We start from the raw sequence: 18,496 nt of genomic DNA on the forward strand, positions 1-18,496 counted from the left end.
CATCCCACTCATCGGCTAACAAGTGGCCTTGGGGGTGTCAATGTTCTTTTAGAGATGGCCACGCAGCTGGAATCAGGCCAACACAGCAACGTGTTCAGCCTTCCATCCTGGACCTGCAGGATCCTGGGGCTCTGACCTGTGCTGCATGATCCTGAGTCGGGGCTTCAGTGTGACTGGATGCCAGGGCTGACCTGGGCTGGCGTGGGGGTCTGGGAGGTAGGGAGGCAAAGGGCAGTGAGGTCCTGTGGGGAGGCTGGGGAAGTTTGCGTTGTCAGGTGAAGAGAGCCAATTTGAGGTCAGAGAGCTGGCCAGAGAGCAGGCTGAAGGGCAGGTGGGTTCTGAGGTGAGCCCAGAAAGGCTGAAGCGGCTGAAGCGGGGGGAAAGGGGAGGTGTTCAGTGGCACTCCAGAAGCCAAGCCCGGGCAAGAGGAAGTGCTGAGGCTCCAGGCAGCATTTGGAGGCAAATGCTGGGACTAACTTCCTCTGGCCCAGGCTCAGCCATACACATTGACCCTGTGGTTAACAAAAGCCCCCAAATCTTTTTCTATGAAGCCAGTGAAGTCAGGCCTCACTCTTCCTGCTCTGCATGCACTTCGCTGTGCTCTCATAAAAATAGAGTAAAAAAAAGCCAGTCTGAGCCCTTTGAAATATTAATTACAGACACCACAGTTTCCTTATTTAACCGAGGGTTGCTACCTCATTTGGGATTATTAGCAAAGCAAGACAGCCTTTGTTGTGCTTGACAAAGTGATTAATTCAGACTCTAGGTGAATTTTGGCTTTCTCAACATCTTTTGATGTGCTAGGATTCCCTAGTGAGGACAAACATCATCAATTACTTAAACAAGCCACTACCTTGAGAGCACAATTATCAGTGAGGCCCAGTCTACTAATTGGCAGATGGAGAGAGAGAAAGAGATGAACCCTCAGCTCTGGCCTGGACCCTTACCTGTCTAGGAGGAACAAGAGTCTTTTAAATTGTCTCACCGTGATGCTCCTGCCGAACTGGGGCAACCTAGTTCTTTTCCGCCACTGCAAAAATACGTTGTGGGTGACTTGTGTTTGTGTTCTCACTGCTGAGAACCTCATTCTTATGGGCAGGGCTGCGGAATCAGCGGTGGGGGGACTGAGAAGAGAGGAGTTCACCGAAGCAAAATTCTTTCTTGACAGGAGTTTGTAAGAAACCTGGGAGTTTGCTTTTTTCCTCTCAAGAGCCATATTCGCCAGCTTCTGGGGGAAGCAGAATGAGGCAGGGGCTTTGGAGGAGGCCACGTCCAGGCGGCCTCCGGACGCATGAGGAATTCAAGGCCCAGCATTTAATTTTCAAATAGATAAACATATAAAATTATATATAAGTAGATCTGTATATAAAATTTATAAAATTAAATACCATAAACATTTTAAAATATTTTATTTAAAAATATTTATTATGAATATATTTTTTATCTATTTAAATTCAAGTTAGTTAATGCATAGTGTAATAACGGTTTCAGTAGAATTTAGTGATTCATCACCTACATATAACATCCAATGCTCATCCCAGAAGTGCCCTCCTTAATGTCCATCCCCCATTTAGCCCATCCCCCCAGCCATCTCCCCTCTAGCAACCCTCAGTTTGTTCTCTGTATTTAAGAGTCTTTTATGGTTTGCCTCCCTCTCTGTTTTTATCTTATTTTTCCTTCCCTTATGTTCATCTGTTGTGCTTCTTAAATGCATTAAGCCATTAGTCCTTTTTTTCCTTCTCCATGCTAGAAACGAGGTTTCAGGGGAAGATTTTATGCTGCATTTATATTTGTCATTGTATCGCTTCTCGGCCTTTTGGCTAAGATCAGATACTTGTCATTGTATTTTCCGGCGTGTCTGTGGCGGGGGGCTCAGTCTAGTTAAATTCAGTCATACAACCAACACTTTAAAAAAATATCCGGAAGTGTTTCATAAATATCACTTAACCGATTTTGCGACAAAATTCAATGGCTTTGCTCTATTTTTAAAATAGAAAGCTAGGTTGTATGTGTTTCCACCTTGTGAAACTTCTCTGTGCTACTTCATCATTCTCCTTACTTCTCGCTGATGCAGAAGGGCAAGGCCCGCTCACAGAATCTGTCTGTGGCCAACTGTGACGTGGGGCAGAATCGGGGAGTAGAGGCAGAGGCGTCTTCACCGAGCCCCTCTCCCTTCCTAACCACCAACTCCGATTCCACATCCTTTGCTGCCTCAGCCCCAGAGGTGCCAATTAGTCCCCACTGGTGGGTTTTCTGGGGGCGGGACAGGCATTGGAAATCCTGGGATAGCAGGGCCCACTCAGTGTACCCCCTTTGCTCCCTCTGTCTGGCCTCCTGGTTTACCAGCCTTTCCAAAGCAGCAGTCTGTTCCAGTGCCCTCACCTGCTATGGTGTCACAGCTCTTGTTATCCATGCCAGTGTTGATCCCTCTGTCCTTGGCTTAATGGTTTTCAGGAGATTGGTCCCCTTGGGAGGGCCCTGTTGCTTGAAAACTAGTCTTGAGGGGGAGTAACAACCTTAAGGACTGCTTGCCATTTTTTTCACCTGCGACAAATTCCATCCAGTAGTTGGACAGGAGGAGCGCTCTTAAGTTAGCAGACTACAAACATACATTTCAACAGGCATGGGATGCTTCTTTGCTGCAAAGATCATACTGTAAATGCTTAATTAACTGCTTGTCATTAGCCATGGAAAATCTGTCTGGTCCACTAGGTTGTAAGTGACACGTCCCTGCAGCGTCCCTAGCACCCAGCACCGTGTCTGCAACGAGACATGCAGTGAATCTGTGTCGACCCAGTGATACTCTTCATTTGTAACATGTCGGTTAACATTAGCCCTCACAGTGATAAAGCACTTCACTGCTAGGACCTCACCTCTTCGGGAGGGTAAACTACAATCACAGTTTAGAATAAATCCAATGGCAAAAGCAGACTAGCTCTCTTCAGTACTGAGAGAGAGAAATACAGGACAACAAGATTCATTTGCTCTAATTCTCCACGTGCGCTCTGAGAAAGGTCTTTCATCGTTCTCTGGGCATGGTGTTAAACTGTCTGCTAAGCTGGGACAAACTAGACAGAGCACACTAAAACATGTGGCCTGCTCAGATTGTCCTCAAGAGCCAGGTCTTCCCAGCAGTGGCCTATGGACCATCCGTGTGAACTTTTAGGAGGTTCACAGGCTTAAAAATTTTTCCACGGTATAGTGTTGATTTTTACCGTTACTTCTTCTTTATGGAAGCGGTAATAGTTTTCATTTATGGTCATGACATAAGGTTTCCTTTTGAAATAAATGCACTTAAGTTTCTTTAAAGGAAATTGGTAAGCAAGTAATAGCATAGGACATTTGCAGACACGGCAGAAATTGTAAAGATGTTATACAAATGACTGAGTTTAGAGATTTATTTCCTCAGCGGACTCTCCTGCTCCGAAAAGTTGGGATAGAAATGAAAAAGTTAGCTCTGTGCTATAATAGCCATCAACTGGATGACATATTATTTGTTTAAAAAAATTGTAATATTTTCTTTAAAATACTTATCTGTTGGCTGTTTAGTCGGGAGGGCCAGTAAAGCTTAGTTCAGCAGTTGGTGCCTGAGACAAAGGCTTAATGTCATGTGAGCCTTGGGCTTGCCTCCTCCCACCCCCAAGCAGATGTACCATCCAGTTCTCTTTAAACAGGAAGCCCTGATGATCTCATGGTCCCCACCCAGGCACTTCCCCTTTTCAGGCACACTCCAAAATAAAGTCAGGGTATATACATAAATATAGGTTATATTTATAGAAATATAAGTTGGTGTGGTAACTGAATAATGACTCCCAAAGATGTCCATGTTCTACGCCCTGGAATTTGTGAATGCCACTTTATTTGGCAAAAGGGACTTTGAGGATGCGATTAGGGATCTTGAGATAGGGAGGGTGTACTGAATTACCCTGGTGGGTCCTAAATGTAATCACAAGGGCCTTTATGAGGGGAACGCAGGAGGAGTCAGAATCAGAGACGTTAATATGGTGACTGAAAGTAGAGATTGGAGTGATGTGGCCATAAGTCAAGGAAACAAAGAACCAATACTCCCCTGTAGCCTCCAGAAAGAACCAGCACTGTTGACATCTTAACGTTAGACTAGCGAGATTCATTTGGATTGCTGGCCTCCAGAACTGTAAGATAATACATTGTTTTGTTTTAAACCATTAAGTTTGTGGTTATTTGTTATAATGACAATAGGAAACTAATACAGTTGGGAAAGCTTACTTTTAAAAAATTCCTTCACCTGGGGTGCTTGGGTGGCTCAGTCAGTTAAGTGTCTGACTCTTGATCTCACCTCAGATCTTGATCTTGAGTTCAAGCCCCATGTTGGGCTCCATGCTGGGTGTGAACCAACTTTAAAAATTTCCTTCACTTTTTGATAGTATTCACCATATTGATCTTTTTTGTAAGGTATCACTCTACATTTAAAATAATTCCAAGTATAGAGGATTTAATTTAAAAGTTTCAAGATCTATTCATGTTTTTGCATAGGCATTCATGTGATTGAAGTATCAAAATGGTATCATGAAGTATCACCAAGAGGTACAGTGAAAAGTCTTCTCTTATTATGATCCCCAGATAGCATTTCCCATTAAACAGAACCACGGCTTCTTGCGAAAGTGGCTAATCTAGGTCTGGGGCAAGAAATGTACAAGATGAACTTGAAGCATCTTGACATTTCAGAAAGCAAGAAAGACATTCTATCAAAAGTACTCAGGAGCAAACTTATATGTGGTCCCACTAGCCAAAGATGGGACAATTTGATGAATAAAGCAATCATTACAATGGATCAAAACATATCAAATATACTTAAACCCATGAATTCAAAATGATACAAAAATAACAGGAGTTACTACTGTACGATGTTATACAATCAACTCATTATTTTGAAAACTAACAATAAAAGGAAAGACTCAAGCACTGATCCTATTTTTCTTATATGAACTGCTATAACCATAGCAGATGAGGGTAAATTCAGAATTATTCCAGCTAACAGTGCAGAAGGAATATCACCCTTTTGCAGCTCCTAATGAATTAATGGATCTAGGTGACAATCTTCACAAGTCCAAAGATCAAAATAACAGAGAAAAATAGATATCATCAATCTCCTATAGCGCAGTCTGACAGAAAAAGCCTCTGGATCAGGCTTTGAACACTGCAATCAATGTAGGATCTTTGTAAAATTCCAAAGCCCAAGTCACACCTTACATAATTAAGTCACCATGGGGGGTGGGGAGTAGGACATAAACATGAGGATATTCTGAAGCTCCTCAGTGTGCAGACAAATTCAGGAACCAGTGGTTTAGATCAGACTACCAGACTGGGACTGAAGAACATGTTAAACTACACCATGCAATATGCAACTATTGAAATTCAGACAATGGGAGACTCTACAAGACACAACCTGTTTTGTTTATAAAAAATCCAAGAGGGAAAAAGGTAGGTTGGGGGGGGGGGGTGTTGAGGGGAATTTAGAGACTTAGAGATACTCAAGAAGAGGCATCTGACCCAATTACAACACATAGAATTTATTTAGATCCTCATTCAACAAATGTACTATAAAAGAAAAATTATGAGACACATGGGGAAATTTAAACACCGACAACGTGTAATATTGTATGTTAACGACTTTCCATCTTTGTTGCATAGTATATTATTAAATGGATGCATCATGATTTATCTAAAGAGCCCCAAACCGACAGGTGTCTAGGTTGTTTCCAGTCTTTTGATGTTATAAAAATGCTGAAATGAATACCTCTGTATATGTTCAAGGATGCAGGTAGAACAAATTCCTAGAAGTGAATTTGATGGGTCAAAGGGTAAATGCATTTGCTAGATACTAGCAAATAGCCCTGCTAAGGGGCTTGTACTAGGGTAGAAGCAATGTAGATGGAGAGAAGTGAGCAGTTATGGAGAAGGAGCTAATTTGAAGATGGAACTGTAAGGATTTGCCGATAGATTGTAAAGTATGAAAAATGAAAGAGAAGGATAAAACAGGTCTAATATCAGTCAGTTTCAGGTAAGTTTCACATGGACAGCAAGTGCCTCCAATCTCAGTGATTTACATCAACAAATATTTATTTCTTGCTCACACTAAATATCTAGCACGGATCACTTTCAGCTCTGCTTCTCCTCATCTTTATTACAGGACCCAGACTTCAGGAAAGCTCTCACCTGGGAGACTAGGGGTCTCATGGCAGAGGGAAAAATAAATGGTTCACCGTGTGCTGCTCTCTTGACTTTTGCTTGGATGTGGTTCGTGTTGTATCTGTTCACGCTCAGTTGGCAAAAAAAAAAAAAAAAAAAAAAAAAAGCCACATAACCAAGCCTAATGTAAATGGGGTGGAGATGTATACTTCTCCAACTAAAAGGGGTAGTCATATATTAAACAATTACACACTTGACCATGTCTCAAATGTTTGTGGCTTGAGCAATGGGTGGATTGTGGTTGCAATCGTGACATAGAGATGACTGGGCAGGATGAAATTTAGGGGGAAAATTGAACTCAGATTTGGATATGTTAAGTTTAAAATGCCTAATAGACATTAAAAGCGTGCAATCAATTTGGCAGTTGTATAAAGATGAGTTTCGTGGAGAGAATGGAGAATGGAACTAGAGAGAGAAATGTGGAAGTTATTTTTTTAAATGTTTACCTATTTTTGAGAGAGAAAAGACAGAGCACAAGCAGGGGAAGGGCACAGAGAGAGAGAGACAGGGAGACACAGAATCTGAAGCAGGCTCTAAGCTCTGAGCTGTCAGCACAGAGCCCATCGTGGGGCTCGAACTCACAAACCACAAGATCATGACCTGAGCCAAAGTTGGATACTTAACCAACTGAGCCACCCAGACACCCCAGAAATGTGGAAGTTATTGATGTATAGATGGTATGCAAAGTGGTGAGACTGTTAGAAGGAAAGGAGGTAGCAAAGACACTGAGGAGCAGCCTCTGAGGTAGGAGGAATGCCGACAGGGAGCAAGAGAAGGAGAGTGTTTCAGGAAGAAGAAAGTGTTGATTTGTGTCAAATGCTACTGAGAGGTCAAGTACAAAGATTGGCAAGAAATCATTGGATTGACAAGATAAGAATCATGAATGACCTTGACAAGGGCAATCCCAGTATAGTGGTGGGTACAAAAAACATAGTTGGAACAGGTGGAGAAGAGACTAGGGGTATAGAAGGGGAGAGAACAAGTCTAGATAATGCTTTCAAAGGATGTTACTCTCAAGGAAGGACGAAAAAGAAGGCAATGACTGGAATCAAAGGGGTTTGCCTTTTCCTTTATGATGGAAGACACTGCAATATGTTTGTATCCAGACAGGAATGATCCAGGAGAACAGGAGAAAGCAACACAACTGAAAGAAGACATAGTTGAGAATTCTGAGTAAGAGATGGGTAAGAAACACAAGTGAGGCTTTTAGATAGACAAAATATATCTCTCATCATGATCATCAGTTCATTAGTATCTGTTATTACTATACCTTTGGTTTCTAATAAACCTGCCTTTGTTCTCAGCATATTCTCTGTGTGTTCTCATGTGGTGGCTTATCCACAACATCCTAGCCTAGAGGATGGAAAGGAACAGGTTAGTGGAGTTAGTGGATACCAGCACCTGTTTGAAACGTGGCAGACCTGGTTTCCATTCTGACTCAATTGCTTAGCAGCACTTAAGTGCCTTCCGTAACCTCCTTATGACTTAATTTCCAAATCAGTAATGTGAAAATAATATTGATTTCTACCTTTATATGATTTATATGATCGTATTTCTGTATAAATGTATTTTTCTTGTGTTGTGACAAAGCTGTTGTCAGGGTAATGACTGAAATGAGTAGGCTTTTGTGGTTTTTACATTACTAAGGAAAGTATCAGTCAGATACTTACGTATTTATTCAGTACTCATTTATTTTCTTTTCCCCTAGAGGAGTGAGGACTTTAAGCAGTTCCCTTTTCTGGGTCTTTTGGAACAAATTATAAGGAATTTTACTTAGTAAATCTTATAGGTAAGCCTGGGCAGAAATGAAAAACAATAGGAAAGTCTTATAATTCAAAAATACTTCCCTCTGAGTTTTGCTTGTGTCCGTCTTACAGCACATTTTATATTCAGAAGTTCCCTGTTAGAATGGAACTATTAGACAATGAAAGCACTACATTTCAGAATGTGTGGGATGCAGGTAAAGAAGCATTTAGAGGAGGATTTACAGCCTTAAATGCATTTATTTTTTTTAAATACTAAAAATAAGTGAATTACAATGATTAACTTAACAAACTAAAACAGATAAACAAAATCCAAAGAAACAAAGAACAAAGAGTAAACCCAAAGAAAATAGAAGGTGGACCATAATAAAAAATGCTAAACAAATAGTGAAATAGAAAACAAACAAACAAAAAACTAGAAAGGATCAATAAAAGCAAAACTTGGTGCTTTGAAAAGATTAATAAAATAGATAAGCCTATATAGCAAGACTAACTAAGAAAAACTTTTCTAAGCAAATGAGGAATAGAAAAAAAATGTCCTTAACCCAATAAAGGATATCTGTAAAAAATCTGCAGCAAAATCTCACTCTTGAGGTTTTTTTAAAATTTTTTTTAATGTTTATTTATTTTTGAGACAGAGAGAGACAGAGCATGAACAGGGGAGGGCCAGAGAGAGAGGGAGACACAGAATCTGAAGCAGGCTCCAGGCTCTGAGCTGCCAGCACAGAGCCCGACACAGGGCTCGAACTCACAAGCTATGAGATCATGACCTGAGCCGAAGTCGGACGCTTAACCGACTGAGCTACCCAGGCGCCCCTCACTATTGAGTTTGAAACATTAGACACATTCCTATAATCAAGAATATGAAAAAGATGCTCTCTTTTATTGCTTCTTTTAAACACTGTACTAGAGGTCCCAGCCAATGTAACAAGAAAATAAAATGAAAAGTGAAACAAAATGATTAGAAAGAAATAGAACAAACTGATATTATTTGCATAAAACATGATTGTCAGCATAAGAAATCAGATATCCCACATGTAAATCCCACAGAACGAACAAGAAAATTTAGAAGGATCACTGATTACAAGATTGGCATAAAAAACAAATAGTGTTCTTACACATGAGCAATATCAATAACCAACATATGTAAATGGCAAAGAGATATTCTTGTGCATAAAATTATAAAATGTTACTGAAGGACAGAGACAACAGAATCAATGGAGAGATATAATACATCCATAGGTGAGAATACTCAATGTTGTAATAATGTTTGTACTCTATAAATTTAATGCAATTCCAATAAAAAAAATCTCAGCAGACTATTTCATCAAACTAGACTAGTTAATTCTAAAACTAATATGAGAAAGTAAGATATTAAAAAGTAATACAGAATTGTAATAGTTAAAATAGTGAGGCATTGCCATAAGCCAGACAAATGGATCAAAATAGAACCAGGCACCTCTAGTACTAAGGAGTATGATGGAGGCGGCAATACAAATCAGTGGGGAAAGGTGGGTGGGACAGCAAGCACACTGTCTCATTGCCAAACCTTTATAGGGATGTGCTCGGCATTAGGGCGGGATTATTTTACCAGGGTCCCAGTGACATACCTCTTCTAATGAGCCACCTCTCATTATAGAACCTGACTCAACACTCTGATGATTGATTTGGCTTCTCAAGTACTAGGAGGGGAGGGGCTCTGAGGAGGGACATCAGATTCCTGTTCCTGGAAAAGGATACCTACTCTGACAGATTAGTAAATGAACATTCTGGTTTCTAGGTTGTATCTTAGTAGATAATCTAACTACTACTAATGGAGACATGAATGTGCACTAGATGGTTTCCAGCCCTGAGGACAAGCTGAGAGCATGGTCTTGGGGCAGCGGGTTCTGGGAGAGGGGACCAACCACGAAGATGCTGAACAGAGATGAGGTGCTAACAGGGGACCTGGGGTGACCTCATCTAGAAACTCAGCATTTCTAAGGAGCTCCTGCCTGGAGGCACGGCTGATGCAATTTCTACTTACAGTTTCTGTAGTATTAATGGGGCAAGGAAGGAGAAGGAAACAGAATTTAAAATCAACTAACCAGCCTGTAGAGAGTTATTTTCTCAAAAAAAAAAAAAAAAAAAAAAAAAACCTATTCAGAATTCATCTGCTTATCTTCGTTTCCCTACCCAAATGTGTGCTTGGAGTCAACCTACAGTCACCCATCAATGACTGCTCATTTTCCAATTAATTATTTAACCAGTTGGTGTGGCACAATTATGCCTGCCACCTGGATCAGCTATGGTAGTAATGAGGGGAGAAAGGAAGAATTTCAAAGGTGGGAGATATTTTTGAAATTAGAGAAAAAGAGATGGCAAAATATTCTCATTCTCTCTCTCTTCCCCCCCCCCCCATAATCCAAGAAATGCAGACATCAAGATACATTGATGTGTCTAAAAAAAGGGGGGAAATTTTATGAGAGCATTTGGTGAAATGGATACACTGCCAGTGAGACTCACTGGGACAAACTTCCTGGAAAGCATTGTGTACCAATATTTGAATCCGGTCACTCATGGATTTCAGGTCTAGAAAAGCTTGATGCATAAAGTGCTAGAAAAGGTTGATGCACAGAGATATTCATTGTAGTAACAGACCTTAAATCAGCTAAAAAAATCAAGAACAGCCTAAATATTTACCAATAAGAATAATTTAGTAAATTATGATATGTCCACAAGAGGAATATTCTGCAGCCATAAAAATAATATTCACAGGCACCTGAGTGGCTCAGTCGGTTAGGCATCTGACTCTTGATTTTGGTTCAGGTGATGATTCCAGGGTCGTGAGATTGGGACGTGCATAGGGTTCCATGCTGAGCATAGAACCTGCTTAAGATTCTCTCTCTTTCCATCTGCCCCTCTCCCCTGCTCATGCTCTTTCTCTCAATCTCTCTTTTTAAAATAAATTAATAACATTTTCAAAAAATAATATTCATAAAGGATTAATACAGAGATTTCTTCCCTTATATCAAGTTTAAAAGTAGAAATATAGAGAAATAGAAATAAGAAAACATTATAGAGAATGTAATCTCAAAAAATCCTCACAGAAAAAACTAGAAAGAATTACAGTAAAATTAAAGTAGGCTTTGTCTAATAGTTGTAGTGGTTTTTTTGCCCAAATCTCTGTCAAAGTTGGCAAACACTCTGCTCCCGTGTCTTAAAACCTTTTGAGAAGGCAACAATTTAAGACCTTGTTTCTAATGTTTCCAATGTGGCCACAATTTTTAATGGAATTGCTGGCAAGTCCTTTGATGGCCATACATGTCACAAGCGTCGAGTAACCATGACAAAGGACTTTTCTTCTCCAAAGAGCAGGACAGGTGGGGTTACCTGGCTTCACTGGAGAATCACGATTTTTACCCCAGGAGATGTGTTATTTGCCAAAGGAATATTTCAGCATTTCAAAAACACATCAACAGACTTGAATCTCACCAAGTAGAAATTCTTCAATAGTAATGTTGAGAACATAATGGATGAACCAAGGAGCTAGCGGTTCCCAGAAGCACACAAGAGAGAAACCACGTCTTCTATGGCTGCTTAAGATATTCAGTGAGGGAAATCCTGGAGGGCAGGCCATCACTTGACTGTCTTCTCTTGCTCCAAATCTCAATCAGCTTGACTATCTCTTTCATACATGATTCATCAAAATATTTCCTCAATGTATCGCAAGTGACTTCTTTGGCTAACCAAAAGGCTGACCACTTTTGTGGAATCCATCAAGAAAGGGCTTTGTCTCGGGGAAAATGAAATACTGGGGAACTTCTAGACTTTAAAAATGGAATCTTATTTTGAACATGATTCATATTATTCAATTTATTTTGAGAAGGTGTAGTAGAAGACACGCCCCTGGCAGTGCAGGAATTTGTGTGCTATAGCAAGAAATGACTATTTCAGCTGTGAAATGAAACCAGAGAAGGGTATCTAAGGCTACTATATATACTTTTTGATGTCATTTTCCAACTTAAGTATCCTTAAGGTAAACAATGATAGATGTCCATAATCATAAGGGATGTTTTTATTAATTCCCATCAAAGACAAGAATACTACAATATGGCGGCTGCATGACAACTGCATACTACTTGCTTTTCACAGTAGCATCCCAGGCCACCTGCACTTTTTTGATGGCACAGGACCTAATGGCACAATTTGACATAAAAAAGAAATTTCCTTCATGGTGACAATTTTTAGAGTAGCAGGAGGAGATTTTTTTAAAGATATTTTTTCATTGATTCTCTGAAACTCATTCATGGGTATTCTTGGTGTATCAGTTTCCTAAGGCTGCCATAACAAAGTACCACAAACTGAGCTTAAAACACTAGGAATTCATTGTCTCACAGTTCTGGAAGCCAGACCCTGAAATTATGGTTTTTGCAAGGCTATGCTCCCTCTGAAACCTATAAAGGGGTATCCTTTCTGGCCTCTTCCTAGCTTCTGGTGGTTTGCTGTCCATCTTTGGTGTTCCCTGGCTTGTAGTTGTGTTAACTCCAATCTCTGCCTTTGTTGTCAGATGGAATTCTCCCCATGTCTCCATGTCTTCATGTGGCCGTCCTTTTATAAGGACACCTGCCATAAGGATTAGAGTTCCACTCTACTTGGGTATGATCTGATCTTAACTAATCACATTAGTGACCACTCTATCTCTAAATAAGATCATATTCTGAGGTACCAGGGGTTAGGACTTCAACTATTCTTTTTTGGGGGTGACACGATTCAACCCATAACAGCTAGGGTCCATGGATTGTCCAGAGAGTGTGTTGAGACAGACAGAGGGCAGCATGAGGACCCTGGGACCAGGAAGGATGAAACAAGGATGCAGAGAAGGAAGTGAAAGCAAGACAAATGGAACTCACTTTGCAATTTTGCCCAGCAGTCTGGTGCCAGTGATCCTTCCCTGTTGATTCTGGTACGAGGACTCTGGTTACTAATGGCAACTTTTGGCCAATTCCCAGCTGAAGAGGCCCAAGTCTATACTTGGAGTACACGTTGCAAAGTGAAGTTTATGGTTATGTCCAGAACATTCTCTGCTGATGCCATATGTTTGAAAATGTCTGAATTTTGTGCAGAGACACACAAGCAGTATTTTTGTAAGTGGAGTTACATAATTAGGGCATGGACTTGCATAATAATTAGCACGTGTAATTAGGCACAGACTTCTTGTCCTTTAATTAGACAATCAAGACATCTAATTAAAAAATTAAGATGTAATTACGTGGCCCAAGATCTACATATCTCTTTCTACCCATTAGAGATCACATTTAGAAAATAATTCACAAAAACTGATAGAGAAATGAAGATAGAAGCCAGATTCAAGGATGCTGAGGGAAGTGTTAAGTGCACTGGTAAGTCTTCTTTGGTTTTTCCTCTTTGGGGTGAGGGGAATTATTTAAAATATCCTGGTCTACTTGAACGAATAACTTTTGCACACTATGCTGTTGACCTTTGGTACAAAAGCTAATGAAGAGGAATGATGGCCTGACTGATCCGTGTAATTCACACGTGGCTCTTAAGTGCGGCCTGTAATCACACTTGAACATGGACTTACATGTGATGTCCTGGGAACTCATTCAAACCCAGTAATTCAGCCAGATGGTGGAAAACTTCTTCCCATTCTTGGTTCTCCCTTGTGACTACTTTGAAAGTAGACCCATTGCTCAGAGTAACACAAACCAGCACTCAAGCTGGGTTGTCCTTTCCCTGAATTTCTGAATATTTGATGAAAAATTTGTATTTTAAGTGCTTCTTGTTGGACTACAGGTGGGAAAGGGGAAGGTCAGAGACTACCATGAACATTCCATCTTTCTAATGATAGGTGAATGATTTTTAGAGCAGCATTTTGTTCGTCTAAATTCTAGTACTCCCAGGAAGCTTGGCTGTAATGATATGTTCTAAATTTTTCCTTGCTCCTGAATTGAGATTTGGCTGATCTCTGCATGATGCTAAACACCCAGTTTGACTCATTAATTTTTCTGAACTAACTGAACTTTTGACCTAATTGGCTGGCTGATTAGGGATTTTAGCCATATGTCCAGGTTTTTCTAAGCCAGTTCTGACTTTAACTGTGTTATCCCTCTGTTCCCATAAACTGGTGAAATATCCTAGTAATTCCAATGTTTTGACAGCTACGCTGCACTTCTCAGACTGCTGCTTTCTCCTAGAAAGTGGCACAGAAATCTGTCGGGCCACGTTTCCTGATTTTTGGTTAAGAAAATATGCTTCCCATATGGTTTCAGGACATGAAAACAAAGACATAAAGAGGTTATAAGCAGTTGGAGATGAGGTCTCATCTCCATGGTGTGTTCTCTCCCTCCTGGTTTTTATTTTTCTCTATTAGTCCATGCAATGTGATGAGGGACAAATTATGTGCAGGGGTCAGTTTTGACCAAGAAAACACAAATTTGCACAGGGAACTTATTTTTGCCATTGTTACTTTTTTTTTTTTTTCCTGCTTTGCCTTCTGATAATTGTCCATGGTAGATGTAGGGACAAAGGAACTGAACTGGGGAGAGGTACATTTTTAAAAACAATGTATTGATGGAAACTTTAGGTAGGGAAGGGGCATTTAGACCACACCATCACCTTGTCTTCTAACTGTGACATTTTAGGATTCCTCAATCTCCAGCCTGTCACTCAATCAGGAGGAATTTCCTGGGTTCTATTCCACTCACTCGCCTCTACGTCTCTACCTCTTTGGTCCTTAGACACTGTCAACCAGAAACCACTCCTTCCACCCTTCCCTGAGGAGAGCTCAGTAATTCTGTTTCCTAACAGGGCCAACGTATGAATGAAAACTTCAGGTCCTTGGTTTTTAAATTTTGCTTTTCCCCTCAGGTACTCCACATCAGCATTTTCAAGACTGGAGAAGCTGGGCATCAGACATCCCAAGCCTTCTCCTTTTGTTGGAAACTTGGCATTTTTCCGCCAGGTAAGGGAAGCCTTCCATTGTCTTCCAGCATAAGATATGCTGAGCCCAGGGCAACTTTACCCATGAAGCACTGCTCCCATCTACATCGCCTACACTGGGGTGGTCTATATGTGAAGGCGCTGTGTGTTGAGCCTTCCCCTACTGAATGAATTCTCACATGATGACAACAATCCATTGTTTATTACTCATCAGCATGCAGTGAGTCCTGTCACCCATTCATTCATCCATTCACCCCAAAACCCATTGACTGGGTATCTAAATGTGCCAGGGCCTGGGATATGGAAGAAGCAGAAGTTACTTCTTCCCTTGAGTGCACACATAAAATCATGGTGTTAAACATGAGATAGGATGTACCCTAGGTAGAATCAACCCTGATTCTCTGTCAGGGCTAGAATCACACTGGAGGACTTCCTAGAGAAGGAGGTCCTGCAGGAACAATAGTCACAAAGACAAGAACACAAACCAGGTGGGGAGCAACGATGTGTGTGATCTCACTTAAATGAAAAACAAGGCACAGCTTGACGAGCAGCCTGGACTTATTACTAAAAGCTGAAGATGGGGGAGCACTAGGGGAAGCAGCTGTGTGAGACAGCAATGGGCGGGCTGGCTGGCTGGCTAGTGTGCTATCATTTTCAAGCAGGAGAGGGACCTTGAAGTAAAGGGTGACTCTGCAGGGAGGAAGATTTAGATTAAGTCTAGGTGAATCAATGAGGGCTTGGCCCAGGTGGTCCGTGTGAAAAAAGAAGGACATTGGGGGCAAAGTTAGTGACTCCTGGAATGAATTGGATGTAGAGAATTCAAGGTAAATGAGCTAAGTGCCTCTAAGTGTTGAGCCAGGTTAATAGGGAGAATGGCCATGAGTTGACAGAAATAGAAGGTCAGGAAGGCAGCTGGTTCAGGGAGATACCCTTGGCCAGAATGACATGCAAGTCGATATGTCCAGTAGTCATTTGTAGATACAGCCCCAGGACTCTATCTTCTAAGGGTATTCTGTTTTCCCTCATTGGGTTTTCTCAGAAGCCACATGGTTTAATCTGCGAACTCATGGCCGTGTTGCCACCAGCCCCAACATCAGGAGCCGACAGGTCCTGCGTGTGAAGGGCCGCTGAGCCAGAGACAGGAAGGGCTAAGTGTGGGCCAATCCTGATCATATCTGTTCAACATGTCTCTAGCATTTCCCCACCCCTACCCTCAGAAAGGCTGGCCCTCAGCACCAGACAGATAACAATAGCTATTTCTGTCCTTTTCCCTCCTCCTTTCTTTTCTCTTCCTTTTTGTCCCTTTCTCTGTCCAATGTTCTTTTCACTCTTTATTGTTGTTGTTCTGCTCTTCTTCGGGTTTTAAATACCTTCTCCTCGTCTCTGTCTTGGGGGGATGTTCACAATGTGAAGCCTGCAAATAGCGATCTCATCAAGGCTTCCTGTGAGTTCTTGAAGCAAGTGTGAAGAAATTTCTGAGTGTCAAAATAGAACAACACACTGGATAGGAAATTAAAGTAAATAAATTTCACATATTTCAGGGGGTGGGGGGAATGATCAGTTGCATTCAGTTGAGTAATTTAGTACTAACATTTTTGAGGAAAAAAAAATAGTATAACCGTCCATGTGAAGAGAACACTGTGCTCCTGCCTCTGGTTAATTTCCACATATGCTCCTTTTCAGCTCAGCATCCTTGTATGTGCAAACCTTGCCAAGTTCTCTCCAGAACATAGTAATTTCAGCGACTATTTTTATATTCATAGAAGCTTTCTTTGATATATGGCAAGCTTAGACTGCGAAAGTCTATGTAATAAGAATGAGATGTGTTTCCATTAAGGATATCCACCTCTTCCTCCCTTCCCCTTCCCTACCCATCACGTGTCTCCCTGTGTACTTCATTCCCACAACACAGGGATCTGTGTGACATCTCCATCCCTTCACCTCTACAGCTCCTCTGTGTATATTTGCACACATACTCCATCCCTACTACACTACTGCATCCCTACAGCACAATGGATCTGGCACCTTCTGACCCTCCACCCCACGTGTAACTCTAAGTATACTCGTTCCCTGCTACAAAACATGTCTAATGTTTAGTCCTGCTTAGGGTATCAAGTTACTCTAAGGTTCTTATTAGTCCTATATCAAGTTACCCTAAGGTTCTTATGTTTTGACTCTGTTGGTCTTAGTTAAAAATTGGATGAGGATCATGATAATTTAGAACTTGTGATAATTTGGATAGATTCAGCAGGCGTTTACACATATAGTGGCTGTCAAGAGAGGCTTTCCAAAATTAATAATAATATAAACCAAACTGCCGAGGGGAATGTTAACATAGTTGAGAAAGCAAACGGTTTTCAAATATTTTAGAAGCAATTATACACAAATACTTTAAGTACAGATGATCTCTTCTGTCCATTAAAGCAGAACTGACCGAGATTTTTCCTCAGCAATATATTTTTTTAAGGCTACCAGTTTATTCTAATACTTCAAAGTACTTGAAAGCAATATAACTTCAATTCTTTTTTATTGTTTACGTAATTGTGTTCTCACAGTTCCAGACTTTTTTCCTGAATCAATTTGAATACTCAAAATTTTGTTTAATCTTATCCTTACTATAGTGCTTTGTTTTCTGCAGGGTTTCTGGGAAAGCCAAATGGAGCTCAGAAAGCTACACGGACCTCTGTGTGGGTAAGAGGGAACCTCACTCTTCTACCTCAATTTCTGCATGTTCTGATAAGGAAGTAATAACCAAAATGGTGATGTTGCATGTGCTTAGATCTTTCAAGAATCCACAAAGAGAGTGCCTGGCAGTACAGATAAGGCACTGAGAGGAGGCCCCAGGGTTGCCCAAGGGGGCCCCATCCTAGGCTGAAAGAATACCATTTCCCAGCCTTTAAGACCCTGGGGGTCTTGACCATCTCTCACCACTGCTGCAATCGGACGCACTGGTCCCCGTGCCTCAGTCCCATGTGCCTTGATAACCCATGACTGGTCTTCTCAAGAACTTACCTAAACCTTACTTGGACCTGTTTTGTTCAACTGTTTGTTGACCATGTTTTGTTCAGCATGCTGTCAGCTGTACGACCATGTAATCTACCATCCAATAGAGTACTGTATTGAACGTGAAAGGGGGTGCTGTTAATAATTACCCCAGGACGACAGTGGAAACTGAGACTGTCCTGGATATATTGGGACATATGGCCACCATAGTTTTCAGCCATGTAAAGTAATAGAGTCTCTCTTTTTTCCTTGAAGTTTCCCTTTTTATGCCTCTGAGTGTGCTCCTTCTTTAAAAAATAAATAAATAAATAAAATTCCAGAATCTGGTGAACAAACATATGTTCATATCATTTACTCTATTCAAGATTTGACAGACTCGAATCATATTGATTCTCAACATGTGTCTTTCCACCCTGGAGCCCTAATCGTTTTAGTCTGTTTTCACATCACTCCTCCTCAGCCACTGGGTGATTTTTCCCAGCTCCTTCTCCAGACCTCCAGGTCTGTGATCACTTTTTTAGGTGCAGTGAAGTTCTGTTCCTAATGTACATGCTAATGGG

The 18,496-nt window shown here is 41.0% G+C and overlaps 1 protein-coding gene across 1 annotated transcript in view; it reads left to right on the forward strand.

Annotated features, from left to right (window-relative positions):
- Nucleotides 1–18,496, forward strand: part of TBXAS1 (thromboxane A synthase 1) — a 155,403-nt gene that overhangs the window by 20,965 nt on the left and 115,942 nt on the right. The window contains exons 2-3 of the mRNA XM_007082622.3: nt 14,862–14,955; nt 17,572–17,624. Of these exons, the coding sequence (XP_007082684.1) occupies nt 14,862–14,955; nt 17,572–17,624 (147 nt within the window). The remainder of the gene's footprint in view (nt 1–14,861; nt 14,956–17,571; nt 17,625–18,496) is intronic.

Source organism: Panthera tigris, chromosome A2 (assembly GCF_018350195.1).
Source record: "Panthera tigris isolate Pti1 chromosome A2, P.tigris_Pti1_mat1.1, whole genome shotgun sequence".
NCBI lineage: Eukaryota > Metazoa > Chordata > Mammalia > Carnivora > Felidae > Panthera > Panthera tigris.